The sequence below is a fragment of the Dicentrarchus labrax genome, unplaced genomic scaffold (genome assembly GCF_905237075.1).
Source record: "Dicentrarchus labrax unplaced genomic scaffold, dlabrax2021, whole genome shotgun sequence".
NCBI lineage: Eukaryota > Metazoa > Chordata > Actinopteri > Moronidae > Dicentrarchus > Dicentrarchus labrax.
In genome coordinates this window covers 10054022-10069802 of record NW_026136706.1, presented here as the reverse complement: position 1 = coordinate 10069802, position 15781 = coordinate 10054022, and the positions used below count along the sequence as shown (strand labels likewise).

At 38.9% G+C, this 15781-nt stretch overlaps 1 protein-coding gene across 1 annotated transcript in view; it reads left to right on the top strand.

Annotated features, from left to right (window-relative positions):
• Positions 1–13904, top strand: part of thsd7ba (thrombospondin, type I, domain containing 7Ba) — a 162183-nt gene extending 148279 nt beyond the window's left edge. The window contains exons 21-29 of the mRNA XM_051404709.1: positions 187–304; positions 1961–2106; positions 2837–2999; positions 6497–6670; positions 8391–8486; positions 9676–9758; positions 10785–10980; positions 11323–11410; positions 11723–13904. Coding sequence (XP_051260669.1) covers positions 187–304; positions 1961–2106; positions 2837–2999; positions 6497–6670; positions 8391–8486; positions 9676–9758; positions 10785–10980; positions 11323–11410; positions 11723–11804 — 1146 coding nt within the window. The 3' untranslated portion in view covers positions 11805–13904. The remainder of the gene's footprint in view (positions 1–186; positions 305–1960; positions 2107–2836; positions 3000–6496; positions 6671–8390; positions 8487–9675; positions 9759–10784; positions 10981–11322; positions 11411–11722) is intronic.
• The last annotated feature ends 1877 nt before the right edge of the window (positions 13905–15781 follow it).

Genomic DNA, 15781 nt, shown 5'->3' with positions numbered 1-15781 from the left:
GTACAACTATAGCTCAATAAAATTTGAAAACAAAGTAAATGGTAAAATTGCTTAATTGCTGCATCTCCACTGTCCTGAACTGAACTGCAGCCTATTTAAAATATGTAAATGCGGGCGCTCCCTCTCTCTTGTTAGTGGAAATCGTTAACTAGCCCTCCTCACAGCTCTGCTCTTGTTTTTCTACAGTTTGGTCTGATCAACAAGTGGAGGCTGTCAGAGAGCTGCGTGGTTGACTGCCCTGTCAGCTGCATACTCTCTGATTGGTCACCGTGGGCGGAATGCTCACATACCTGTGGTAGCCAAGGTAAACATATGAGTAAACAAACTTAACTTAAACCAATGGGAACACCAACCTGATGAACAGACACAGAGTCAACCACATGTGCAGCGCCTCATTATTCCTTCTACTCAGGCATTCACCAAGATGTTGAATTTTGCATGAATACATTTAAATGCATTAAAATATTTACAAGTATGTGTAATCCTAAGCCTTATTATACAGGGAAACAGTGTGCTGCATGTTTTTTTTCCAATAGGCTAATGTATATATTAATATTCTCACTTCATTATCATTTTGTATGAAGCCCAGTTTTCTTATAATTAATACGGACAACTTCACTTTATTGGGTTATATTTTAAGAATTGCAGGTTAATTTAAACTTAATTTTATACAGCTGACCTTTATGGACGTCATAAATGATTCAGAGTTCCTAAATAAAATATATATATCCTTCCTGTGCATGATTTCAAAAATGCAATTAGTAATCACCAACCTGTGGCATGCTCAGCATCACTTTGAGAAAGCTGTGCTATAACCTTATGCAATATACAAAAGTAAATGATTTAACCTGGATGCATACATAGTTTCCCAGGCCTCCCAAAGCCAATCTCCCAGAGAGAAAGCTTATTATTCTGTTAATTATATAGACTCAACAGTGTCTTCTTAATTTCATTCATTTTAATTTGTCATTGGCTGTCTCTCTCCTCACAGTTAACCATCGTTCCAAAAAGCTCACACCAACACAGGCATTCAACTGGGGATTCAAACTTAAGACTCTCTCTTCTCTGCCACTGTCACTGTGACTGTCTCTCTGTCACTCTCGCAGTTCCTTCTTACACATTGTGAAATGCATCTGTCAGCCTTGATGAGGGATTTGCGTCGTATCTGTGTCAGACGATGCAAAGATCTTGTTTTGTCAAAACGCCATGGGAGCGTTAATGTTTTGGGTTTGATTTTTGAGATGGCAGAGCTGAACTTCCTTTTGCTGTGTCTGCCTGGGGCCCATGGAGCTCAGCATCTCCCCTGGCATAACACAAACACATAGCTTCTATCTTGACTGGATGGCTGATGGAGGCCATGCCTTCTCTGAGCTCATAGGACCTAGACACTGAGCTGTTACTACACGTATGGCCAGTCCCTTTCACTGTTGCCATTTACCAAACATTTTCTTTCACACATTATTAATGGTTCACTTGAAGAAAGCACTTGTGTAGGAAACAGTTAGATATGAGCATAAAGTGGCACGATGACACAGATATATGGTGCTGTTGCACTAAGTCCTCTTTGTCATGAAGGAAATATTTCACAGGCTAAAGAGAAGCGGAGCCTCTTTTCACTCCTAAATAAAGGATCATCATTCATCTCATTTTATTAACTGTTATTTTATGTTTCTGCAATGATGCATTTGTTTCTCTCACCCTGCCTCGCCTGTAGTTAGGTTCTGAGTGTATGAATCCCACACTGTTTTTGTTCTTTATTTACTTTTTCTTTTTATTCTTAAGAGGTTATTCATATTAACAGTGGCCCTGAAAAACATCAGCATTTTTTAAATTCATACATACAAAGGCAAAAAAAGTATTAAGCTTGGACATTGAAGCTCTGTAAATGCAGCTTTATATACTTGGGTCTCCTTTAATGTATTGTTCTTCCTAACAATGTGTTGGCCTTGATCTTCTGCAGGTCAGTCTGTGCGCACCCGGACAATTCTGCAGGAGGCTCATGAGGAGGGTCGGTCCTGTCCCAACCAGCTCACCCAGACCAAGCCATGTCCCATAAGGCCTTGCTACACGTGGCTGCTGAGTGACTGGTCCCCATGCACTGTAGAGGTATGATTTCCACTGTGAATACTAGATGTGAGGTTTCAATTTTCTACATCCATGTGATGTACTGACAAAGGGTGCCCAGTTGCTCCATAAAGCAAAACTCTTGGTTTCTGATTTTCTTTACCATCATGCATCATAATTTTCAAGCATGTGCAGTTTTGAATGACTTCACACTGGACTGCCCCATTTCTTAAAGGTACCCTGTGGACTCTTTGACCACTAGTAGTGCTATGGAGCAGTGCTTTTATGAGTGGGTCCCCATTTTGTATGCACACGTGCTTGCACACACACAAGCATATGGGTGACGTGACAGGTGGATGCCAGTGGTGTCACACTGTTTCATTGACCTACAGGTGGTGGAAACACACACAAAAATGCAAGGAAAAGGAGATGGGTAGCAAGTGATCTTGGTTGTAAACAGTGCAAATTTCCGAATAGTTAAATCAGCAGCTGTTTTGTAAATAATTAAATGCATTCATTCTGTATATCTGATATTTTCACAAAGATTAAAAAAAAAGCTCCATTAAGTTATATATTAGATATTCCAGTGTGAACTAGTTATTAGTCTATTCTAATGCCACTGGGGAGCACCACCCAACTACTATTAGTTGGTTTCATCTCATTCTTTCAACATGTTCATTATATTCAAGTAAAGAAAATTATTTTGTGAGGACTTCCTAACGACCTGTTGGTAAACCTTACAAAGGTCACACTTGTGTGCACGTTCATGCAGGGTGCAGCGTGTGGTGAGGGGCTTCGGAGACGGAACCTGTCTTGTGTCGTTCACTGGGGCGATGAGTCTCTTCCTCAGCCCGTGGAGGAGGAGCTTTGTGGAGATAAACTGAGGCAGCTCATCCAACAGGAGATGGAGCAGCCCTGCTTCGTCCCCTGCCCAGGTAAAAGTTGCACTCAAAAATATTGAATTAACATCTTTGTTTTTTAAATGTGTTGACGTATATTAAGCATGGATATAATTGCATAAAATATATTATATTATAATTGTGTAATTCAATTCAATTCAATTCAATTTTATTTGTATAGTAATCTGCTCAAATAGAGCAAAACTACATGAGTGCATGAATTATTTATCAGTGTAGTAATTTTGAATTCATAATAACAGTAATGTTTTGGTCTGGGTCACTTACTTTATAATCAATAATGTTGTTTCTGAACACAAACTCATTTGCTGGAATCTGCCAATACACTGTTCAATCAGTTGACATTTTCAGCTGCTAAATAATGATTGCAAAATCAATAAGTCATAGACCAACTAATGACCCTTTTAGCCTTACATTATCTGGATGGGCACATCCAGTAACAACTATAAAAAAAAAGACCACTTGGAAATCTTTTTTCTTTTTTTTTTTTCAGAGATAATAAGAGTGAAATCTCATCCTGTGCTAACTGGAACAATTAACCGATCATACTGCTGAGAGAAATAACACACTGCCTATCACAACTGCGCAATTAACAGCTATAAAAATTCTGTACGGGGAGAGCTTGTGTGTAAGTGCAAAAGCAACAATTTTCCAACAGCAAAAATGCAAATCAGAATAAAACTAGTTTTAAGTAAGAACAGCTTTGACTACACATATTGTTTATGTATTGCTATTATAAAGCCAGTATATCATAAGAACATATGAGATAACCAAATACAATTATGTTATTGGGTTTATTCTAGCTTACACTACTTTCTCAGGTTGCATCACATTGGTAAACTAATTCAGAATGGTGATTTTTACAAGGTGGAAGCAACACATCATTATGCAGCACCAAGTGCAGACACAGCGGTAAAAGAAGCAATGATACCCAGAGGTACAAGACTGACATGTTGGGGGTACTTGGAAATAACGAGCTGCATGTGTTTTCTCTCTACAAGCCAAATCAGCTTCTTATGTCATAAACCTCATCACAGTGTAACACAACTTCATTTGAGAGCTGTAAGTCCACCACTAAGAACCACCAGCCTCCAGAAAAACCTGTTGACTTCGAGTACCTGGATAGAAATCTAAAAGGAAAGACCTTCATCTTAAAAATAAGGAGATTTGCCTCCTGCGCTATCAAATAACAACTTACCTAAACTGAAATTGTGGCCATTGTATTTCTGTGTTATAAAAAGACGCAGTGGATGTGTTATAGCCTATTATTCAGAAAAACTGCATAAAAAATAAAGCAGTATGCAGTTAGAAAAGTATTGGAACATTCTAAAAATTTGTTGCTATATAATAGTTCACTTAATTTAGCATTTTAAGCCCTGTATGATATACCTATTGGTACGTAAAACATTTCTGTGTAGTAACATAAAATAAGATAAGATAAGATAAGTTAAGATAAGTTAAGATAAGATGTTCCGTATCGTATGTTACTACCCAAAAATGTTATTTTATACGATCTGTTGTAGCTACTAAACGAGGAGTAGGTTTGTCTTTCGTAGGTGCATCACTACATTTGGATATTAGACAAATTACATTACTGAACTGCATCATTTGAGATCACCTGTGTTAGTCAATAATTGCTAAGGCCAGGGCCCTGCATGCTTTAATAACAGCTGAGCTGACATACTGTACAGTCCACTCCTAGTGAGATGCATCAGGAGAAGGTCTAGATCAACTTGTTTCCCTTGCAATTTTAATAGTGTTACTGCATTCACTGTTGGAAGTCTGCACTACACATCAAACCATATGCATGCTGTTTTCTGTGATGGATAATGATAAAAGTGCACCAGTGCTTGCAGAGTGCTGCCAGTACTGTAGCTGTAAAAAAATACTTGGTGAATCTTGGCACTGCCTGTTAACAGTGGAGAGGACTTGACAGTGAAAAAAAAAAAAAACTGATTTACTGTAACTTTATGCTCCTGTTGTTTTAGCCTCCTCTTACAATGAAGTAGACAGTGTTAACAAATTCAGGCTTGATGGAGCTCTTCACGTTTATTTAAATTGAGATTGTATAGACAAAAAGAAAATGTGCTTTTAATGTTTTTTGATATAAATCATTGTCATTGTTTTTAATTATATCTGTGCACAGTGAAATGGTTGATCTTATCATTATAAAAATTACCACAGCAACAAGAAACCCACAGATCATAGCTGACTGACATCCCATGATGCTGACTTTTTTTTATCCACATTTATGCCATAGTGTGAATGTAGCATTTGCTGTTAGTAAGGGAGCTTCTGGGTATCTGACAGCTACAGTATGACCTGATTCACTTGTCACTGTCAGGCTTTCCACACTGAAAATCTATAATGAAGCTTTACTGTCCTTAGGCTTTCTGATGTGCAAGCCAGCTCCACAAGTAGAAAAGAATTTATGTGATTTTTTTGTCATTTCTAAACGAAAAACACAATCATTATCATCTCATAAAAAGACATCTCTGATCTCCTTCGGCATGGTTCTTGCGAAACGAGGCTCTTGTTAGCTTTTGCTATGAAGAGACACCATCTTGCAATGCTTGCTTTTGCTCATCTGTCTCTCGCTCTCCTCTGATCCTTGCCTTGATTCATCACTCAACTCGCCTTTGCTGTGAGCCTTGGCTCAGGATCAGAAGTGTTTGATGGCTGGAGCAGATGTGTGTGCGTTTGTGTTCGTGTGTGTTGGTGTGAAGGTGGCGGGCGCAGTATAGGGGCCAGGGGAGGGATTGTCGACATGTATGTGATGTACACTATGTGTGTATGGGTGTTGCTGTTTGCTGTACACTGCAGCTTTTGCCACAGCATGTTTCTACAGCCATAGCAGCATGGGGGAAAAGCTGATTGAGTGGATCCGTATAAAGATGAAAGATAATGAGATGCGTCAGTCCACAGACAGTCACTAATGGTTGTTCAGGGCAGAGAATCAGAGTGTTGTTCTGGCTGAGGAGCTGTGGAAGTGGGTGATATTATTACTACAATATGACCCTATCAAGGATTACATAGGATATTAATGCTTGACCTTCAAGGAAGCAAGTGTTGACGTGTTATTCATAGACTCAGAGAATACATCAACCAGCCTTTATCCTCTGAAAGCATTTCCCAAACCAAATGAGTTTTGCTTCTCCTAAGAGACCTGTTTCAGTATTGGGTATTGCCTTTACAGTTGGGCTCAGAGTTATAGCTTATATTGTATAATTTATAATTCTGGTTGGTCTATTACTTCTGAATACCCACTGGGCTGTCTGAGTAATTTGTTTGTGCATTTGGTACATTATCAGCCGCAGATGTGTGCTGAAGTTGTTTTTCGATGTCTTTTAAATGTTCCAGGAGCTAGCAGGGGAGCCAATAAAATGATCCCTGAAATAGTGTTGGAAAACCGAATATAAAACCACCCTCAAATATCTTTTAAAAAAGTGTTAGACAGTGTTATTGACCAAGTGGTGCCTATCAGTGATGGTTTTTCTCTCTCTTTCTGCCCTCAGGAGACTGTCATTTGACTGTGTGGTCATCTTGGAGTTCTTGCCAGCTGACCTGCCTGGAGGGGCGAAGCTTTGAGACCACAGGGCGCCAAGCTCGCTCGAGAGCTGTGATCATTCAGGTCATGGAGAACCAGGGCAGCTGCCCACATCAAGTCTTTGAGACCCAGCCCTGTAAAGGTACTGAAGAAACCACTTATACACAAATGTCAAAAATACACTGATGTAAAGGCAGCTACTGTTAATAAAATAAGATTTTCTATGTGCATCTTGAAGTATAGCATTGGAAAAGGTTCACATGAGTATTTGTATGTGAGAATCGTTGATCGTTGATCGTGACAAACCTGCAGTGAATTAATACCCAGCTCTGCAGTTCTCCTTTGGTTTTCTTGCAGCTGTTTTCAGTGAAAAGGCTCTGATAAACTCACTGTACGCTGCATGCTCAGCACCAAAATTTCAAAGCATCAAAGTTTGCCACTAGCTGCTGAACTTAATGGAGCATTTAGCAGCTAAAGAGCAATATATTTTTCTCAGGAAGTAGTAGTATCAAGTCAAAAAGAACACACCCTGTGTGCTTCTACATCACTGCAGCCAGGTGAGAACTTCAACTGAAGGACTTTATTAATATAAATTAGGGGCAGATGCTAAAAAGTATGTGTGAAGTATCTTGAAGCCCCACATTTACCTTAATTCAGAACAACTTAATTCCTCCTTCCTCCCTGCTGTTACACTGCATCTGTTGGGATTTTGAAAATTGCATCTTAAAGAACGAAAGCCTCTGATCCTCAAGATGGATCAATGAAGTAGACGTCTTTTAATAAACAATTAATAAACTTCAGATCTACTCATGAGGGGCACACCAATATTTTAGTTTCATTCTACTGACCTTGAAACCACACTCCACATAAGTTAAATCTGTTCATATGGAGGTAAAAGGCTAAAAGGTGATATTACAAGTACTTTCTAAATGGCCAGCCTGCTGTAAATGGCAGTTTTGTGATTGCAATGGCAAAGCTATCATTGAGACTGTGTCGCAGGAGGGTTAGCGCTTAAAAATTACAAAATGATGAAAAGGCTACCAAGGGCCAGTATTTGTACGAAGGTCAAACCACTTCTCCAGTTTTGATGAAAGATGGAGATTGATGCATCTGGTTGCTGACTAACCCAAAGGAGACGTGTATATTTCACAGTGGAATACTTAAATAACTGTTTTTGAATCTCTACTGCAGTAGTAATTTTTAACAGCTGTTTCATTACATAACCTTGAACTTGTTTTAGTTTTTTATTTCTGAACCTACAGTACATACCGTCGCCAAGTATTTGGGCTATTGCCAGTTCTCCTTTCCCTTATTAACTAGCTGCTTACAGTTGCATTTAAAATGGTAATTGTCTGGTACTTCATTTTAATACCGCACACCTGTGTAGATAAATGTGTAACTTTAATCTAGATCCTGTATTTTAAAGTCCTTTCCTGTCGATGTTTCTTACATTTGTGATCTTTCCATAAAATTCAACTACATGTTTCACTACATGTGTGGCTAGATTTTCTTTAATACATAAAATCAGGCTCAAGTGTCTCTGACTGTTCCTCTCTTTAAATCAATCTTTCCCTATAGCTACCTCCAGGAAAATAAGAGCCTCCTCTTGGAAAATAATGGGTGTCTTTCATACATTTCCAACCAATTTCTACCATCTCATTTCCTCCAAAGATACCTTTATCTCGTAGCACTGCTTCAGAGGAAGAGCTTTTCCTTTCACTACAAACATAATATGACTTACCTTATAATATGAAGTAGCAGGGCAGCAGAAAAAGTGGTGGTTAGTGTCTATGGGAGACTGATGACAGGGCTGGATGCCCAAAACAAGCTGCTAATGAGCAACGTTTCTGCCATTGCTGCAGGAGGAAAATGCCACAGTTACCAGTGGAGGACAGGAGGATGGAGCAACAATGAGAGAGCAGTCTGGTGTCAGCGCTCAGATGGTGTCAATGTCACAGGTGAGTAGTTGCTGCGTCTTCTGGCCACCCTAGAGGGTTTGTACAGAAGCACTCATGGGAACACACACAGACACACATTCTTATATAAATATGAATATCTATGTATATCTGGCTTAATGCAGAGAGCAGCTGAAAGTGTCCCAGTTCTGGTTTTGTTCCCCCGCAATGAATTGAATCAGCATGAGCAGCAAAAAGCTGCATGGTGTCACATTTTTCAATTCAGTCTAGATCACATGGATATGTTCTACAATATCAGATTATTTGATAGCTCAAAAAGGATTTTGTAAGTGTTGCCATGACAGTAAGTATTTTCTTTCATTCATCTGATAAAGCTGCCACACTGGTAATTTTGGCAGAGGTGGTTGTAGCAGGTGGTTCAGAAATACATTTTGAATGGATTTCCTTGTTGGCTCAGGAGATAATTGAATGGAAACAAGTGAGAAGGGTGGATACAAAAAACGGATGTGATGTCTTCTGCAATTGTTAATCTCAGTTTACAATATTAGTATCCTTTATATGGGTTATATCCTACAACTGATATGATCTGTGACTTCACCCCCTGCAAAGAAATCAGCTGGCATCATGTCAAAAATGTACATGACAGCCTGCAGTGGGAACAGTCTCTTACACACACACACACACACACACACACATATAAAGAATAATTTTAGTATAGTGTTCTAGTTGAATTTAACACCTTATTTGATCTGCCCATTCTCAGTGCAGCCTCTATTGATTTCGCCTCTCCCTCTTAACATAAGTAATCAATAAGCCAGACTCTGAGCTGGGAGGCTTTCAATCCATATAAATATAATCATGCATTTGTATTTGTGGGAAGTAAAGCAGGCGTAGAGAAACAGAACAAAGGTAATAGTGCTGTGGGAACGAAAGCTTTAGGCGAGCTTGATGTGCTGTAAATAGTGGGTGAATGTGATCTTATCGCTGTAAGGAAGTGTTTCTGGCAAATATGAGCCCAGAAGGAATAAGCTTCCTCTGCAGAGAAGGCAAGAACCCAAGGCATTACTCTTTGATATTTTGACATGCAATTTTCCATGTTGGAATTAAAATGTTCACAGATTGATCAGGGACCCTGATAGGCAACTGAGCCCATTAATCAGGTGTGACAGTACATTAATTTAGTGATCAATGGGTAAAGGAACAGAAATAAGAACCTGTTGTTTTTCTCCAGGGGGCTGTTTCCCGCAGAAAAGGCCGACCACAGTCAGACACTGCCATCCTCCGTGCACTAAACCCTTCTCACACTGCACACCGGTAAGATCTTTGTACTTTGATCAGGCAGCTGTGATCTCTGTAATTCTCACTGTGTGTGTTTCCTGCTGCTATCACATTCAAGGTCAGGGGTTAAAAATGGATTTTGACAAATGACATTTTTAATTGCAATTAAAGGATCACCTTAATACCAATAAATGTGGGTTCAGCTTCAGTTAAGGACTACACTTAGCTGGAGGGAAACTGCACACAAGCATTCATGAAAATGACTAAGAATAGCCAAAGCTTGAAGTTTTACTGCCCCTCTGAGTACCATCCATGTAACTGCACTTAAAAATGCAAAAACAATGACTGAAGCTTTCATGAAGCAACAGCTTCATCTTCTTAGTAGACACAACCGTTTTCAGTCAGTCTTACACTGACTGAGAGTGTTTTAACATTCCACTTGACTTCAGGATTTGATCACCTGAACTGCAAATAAAACTGTTCTTATCCTTTTTTTTCTCCGTTTGCCTCTGGAAGGTGCTAAGGTACCTTTGGCAACCCAATATATTTTGAAAAGGTCTTTTATTCCAAGTGCAATCAGCATTTAAACTCAAAAACTGGGTAACAAATCTTGATCCACAGTATTTTGTGTTATATTTTAATGTTTTATGCTTTGTTTTAGGTGTCTTATCTCATGATTTTGTTTTCTTTTTTGTTTGTCTCAGTGGCATATTTTTGCCACATTTGTTACATTTTCCACCCGGGTGGACTCTGCTATTCAATTCCATTTGACATGTGTTTTTTATTTAATAGCCTTTTAGATGCTTAATGCAGATGAAATGCCTGGGAAGTGTTGGTGCAATCTACCCCCTGAGGAGCACAGTTTAATGTCAGGGTTGGGATAAATCAACCTGCGCTGATAGCAGAAAGCCTTTTGAAAGACTAAAGTAAACCAAAACAGTCCCTGTACACGCAAGACAGGTTTTTTCAGCAGTGTTTCATATCACTGGTAAAGTAATGATCATAGTTGTCTTGTGTTGGCTATAAATTGTGTTCTTCTGGTTTTGCCCTCCCCCCATGCAGAGCGGAGTGTGTGGGTGTGAGAAGGGTTACACTGAAGTGATGACCACGCATGGCTTCTTGGACTACTGCACCAGAACCCCAGGGGTGGACAACAACAAGAAAGCTGATGTGAAAACCAACTCTGGAAGATTAAAACCCGGGCCGTCTCAGGCTCAGGACCTCTTCAACGAGTGGACCTTACGACCTGTTGGCCCAGGTACTGAAATGGAAATCATCTTTACAGCTCGAGCAGCAGGCCTGAGATCATTCCTGCCTTTGAACCAGCCTTTGTAGCTCTAGGATGACTGAGCCGGGGGTGGAATCCATTCTAGGTCAATGTTTTTAGTCGGGCTCATCATTATATGCTGTGAAAAAAAAAAACCCTCAATGGCTCATAAAAATGTCAAGAAATTTTAGTTTCTCCTATATGTGAAAAGAGAATAAACCTACTTCTTTATTCTGAAACATGAGGAAAAAAAGTTCTAAAGATCTCCAGGCAGAAGACGTAGACATATGTGTATTTAAAACTTTGTGTTAAAACTGCTTTTTGATTGCACAGATGGAAGAGTAAAGCTGTGGGTTTATGCCGTGACTGCTGTTGGATTCATCTTAATACTCTTCATTATTGCATTATCATTCCTGGTCTGGTATGTACCATATTACTTTTTAAAAGATTCCTCATTATGCACTGTGCAATTTCAAGAACAAAAGCTCCATTGTAGGTCACACACGCACACTGTAGATGAGAACATACAGAACCAAAGAAAATTGCTAACCATCTGCTTTTCACGAAAAGAACCATGTCAAGTATGAGTTATATTCTTCGCAATATTTTGTCTTCTGTGTGCTGCTGCTATCAGATAATGGAATTTTTTGTAAAGACTGAAATCAAGTCGGGCTGCCCTTTGCTGCTTAGTCATATGCTGTCACTTTTATTTCCTGTCTATTTTCTTTTTCAGTAAGCCATCCAAAACCACTAAGACGTCTCCACCTCCGCAGAAGCCCTTGACCCTGGCCTATGATGGTGATATGGATATGTAACCAGGCTGCTATACCTCACAAGGGCGCGCTCCACCTCGGACAGACTCCTGACTGCGTTCAGATTGTTAGCAAGGACGATTGTCGGCCAGTTTGAGCTGGGTGACTGTTTGCTGTAGTGCCAATTGTACTGTAAAACTGCAGCAGACAAATAAAGATGCTCGCACATGATTTGCTGCTGAAGGGCAACGGAGCCCAGAATTTTGGCTGCAGCTAACTCTCCTCCCGGAAGAAGAGGAACCAAAGCCGAACATGGTGAAAATGAGATAAAAGGTCTCTAGACGGGAAATAAATGGTCCTCTGGTTTCTTTTTTTTTAACTGCTAGCAATGTGAACACATAGTTGAAGCACTGTTTTCAACCCACAAAAGGTAAAGACAAAGTGGATCCACAGCCATTGATTTGGGGATTTCTTTTGCGTGTTAAAAATCAGAGGGACCACCTGGTTATTTGTCTCGTATTTGTGTCGTGAGGGAGACAGAACATCTTGAGTCAGCAGTCACTCATGACATTCAAAGGTGGAACAAGAGAACATTTGACATTTGACTTTGTCTCATCAGTGCTGGATCTTTGTAAAAGGAAATGTCACAAGCCTTTTGGGTAAACAAACAGCCTTTTTTTGAATTTCTGAGAATAAACAAGATGCTCTATGCACTACGTTAGTGCTGAATCACTTTAGTTTTTTTCCTTTCAAATGACTTTTCTAGTGTTTTCATTGTAATGCAAGTTGTTGCTGTCAGATTGTGTTTTGTTGATGTATATGTGGAAACCAAAAGCAGGCTTGCCTTGAATTTAACAATACAATGATGCAGTAATATCTCTTTCCTGATTCTCGTAAGACTCTCGGCCACTGAGGACTAATTTAAGAAACAACCTCAAAATCATGGAAAAAACATGGCGGACTGCTTTGGTGACAAATGCAGTGAAGAATTAACAGAAAACAATAGACCTTTAATGCAAATTATCAAATACCAGCATGGTAAAGATCATACCTCATATACTTTTTCATCAAATGCAAAACAAAAAAGCACTGATCACCAAAACAGACATGAATTATCCACTGGAACAAATATGCTTTGCTTCTTTCACAAGGATGTCACACATTTTCTTTTTACACCATTTTTTTCATTACATCCAAATACAAGGTCAGCTGCCACAGAGCAATGGCAGAAATTAGTTTTTGACAGTATTGAATTCTGAAATTATTTTGATTCTGGCACCACGAAGACAGGGCTCAAAACATAGCAAATACCAAATATTTGTGAGCACACAAGCGAGCCTCTTATTTTTGTTTTTCTAACTCATGCACAAAAGTTAAGATCATTTATCCTTCCCTGGAATTCTTTCAGATTGACACTTACAACACAAGGCATCCACAATGCAGTGCCAGAGCATCATCCCAAAGCATCTTAATGGACCATAAACACTTACATTTAATATAATTCAGACATGTATCCTTCAGTGCATTATTCATACAACCTAGTGTAGAATGAAGTTTCTTATACTTGGTGGTTTTGGCACTGACCAGAGCTGAGTTTACGCTGTTTCTTTTTCTGCCTCCACAAACTGAAGATTTGGTTTTGTGTTATCTGACCACATTCTGAATGTATTTTACCAGTAACTCTATAATCTTAATGGTTGTGCAAATAGGGTTGTTACATGTTGTAACAATTGTATTTCAACAGCTGATTGTATGTAGGCATGCGTGATCCATTTTGTCAGAAAGTGCTCCGAGTGGCCTTGCAAAGATTCTGTTTTACAAGTTGCCAAACATTTTAGAGTAGTTTCTTTGAGGCAGTGTTTCTAATATTTGGCCAACAAAGGGACATATGGTAAATGTTAAATCAATGTAAAATCCAATTGTGAAATACTGATAATTTCTAATTAACATGATTATAATAAACTAATGATTTGGGAATATTTCCATTATAAAAACAAAGAAAAGCCAACTTCTGACCTGATAATTCTATTGGGTTATATCCAGGAAAATCTAAAAGTATATTCACTCATTGTTTACAGTACCATGCTATTTGTGTTACTATTGTGTGTACATGGAGAGCTGGACAAAAATGCAAATAAATTGTGGAACCATGTGAAAATAAAACACTGCATTCTTTCCTCTTTGTTGCACATTTCAAGAGTTTAAAGTGAGAGAAATCTTTTTGAGAGAGATGCTCTACTCCTGCTGTGATATTCATCGACTCCTTGACTCTCAAGACCTGATAAATTGTAATTACTGATACAGGCTCTGAGGCAGAGCCCAGAATATATAAGCAACTGATAAGATTCATTTTGCCCTCCAGTCAGATACCCAGTCTGATAATCCCAGGATGCACACAGGTTGTGGGGGAAATAGTGTTTAAATCTTTTGTCTCATCTAATTCATTTATTTAAGACTGTCACTTTTGTTTAAGAGAAGGGTGAATCCAAATGCTTGTGTCATGGCCATCTGATCGGTGGCAAAGACGTGTGCTGATCTTGTCATGTCCAATTCATCTCATTTTAGCAGCTCTCAAGACATATTTGCAGGTATCCGTGAAGATATGTGAGCAGTTTGACAATAGCAGTGGATCAGGCTGGATCACTCTAATACAATGCAGCATGCTGTACTTTGGTAGAGCAGAGTGACAGCTTAATGAATATTTAGTCAGCACAATGCACAACCTTTTGAAGTAATGTGTATTATAATTTATGAGTTATTATGTGCTTGTCTACACCCCAACAGAGTGATGAAATTCTTCCAGTTTTCATCATTCTGTTTTTTGTTTGTTTGTTTGTTTGTTTTCTTGTATTCCAAAAATGAATCTGTGTTTAAGACTGTATTCCTGGAATTTGGTCTTTATTGAATTATTGAATGTTGATGGTAGAGAACAACAGGAAGACAGAATAGGAAGCCATGCATCAGAAGTCACTAGCTGGAATTAAACCAGGAATACAAGTTGCATGTTTGATATGACTGTGCATCAAAGATCTCTTGACCAACAGACCTATATATACTGCATACAACATATCCTTTATCCTTTATTAATGTCTTATGGCCAAAGAGGTCTAAATGCCTGCCGTCAGGCTTAATCAATAGAACCGATGAAACCTCTTAGATAAATAATGAAATGTCTGCAATATTAAACAGCAAGTGCAGTTGCTAGTACTTGATGGATTCTCATGAAATTTTGCTCAGACATTTATACAGAAGATTAATCCTACCGACTTTGGTGATCCCCTGACTTTTCGAGTGCAACCATGAGGTAGACATGTTTGCTCTTTAGCAACATGCCTCCACAACGAGCGGATGGATTACCATGAAATTTGTTTAATTAGTCTCCAGAGGGCAAATCCTAATGACTTTGGTGATCCTCTGGTTTTTCTTTAAATGTGAGGTTGACATTTGTGGTCTTGTGTGACCCCCTCAGGTTGAAGTGTAATAATTGTCCTGCTCCCTTCAATCTTTCATCTAGAGTGATCATCGGGTCAAAAATTTAATTGTCTAATACTTTTTAGTTGGCTATGACTGCAGTCCTTGTTAAATATGGCATTTGTGTATGCTTTCACAGAGGTGCAGGTTTGTATGGTGAACTGTGCAGAACACAAAACATCCTGTGGAGGCATGCTGAAAAAAGAGAGGAAAAAATGAAACAAAGAAAAACATTGAGGCACTTTGTAAAGAGAACCTGCCTTTCCAGTTCAAACAGGCCTATCAGGACAGAAATCCAGAATAGAGAGTTGAATTATACATTGTTTTACCAACAAGACCTCAATTCATTATTCGATATGTTAACAGAAATACATCACATTCCAAATAAACAAATCATTTGCACATCATGTATTTTAATTAGGTGTCATGTCATCCCATATCCAATCAGATCTGAGAACCTACTCATACATAACATAGAAGGATTGTTGTAGAGGTTACTTCTCTTTAAGCACCAACACAAGATGGCTTCCACTGATAACTCAGACACTCAGACAGGTTACAGCTTTGAT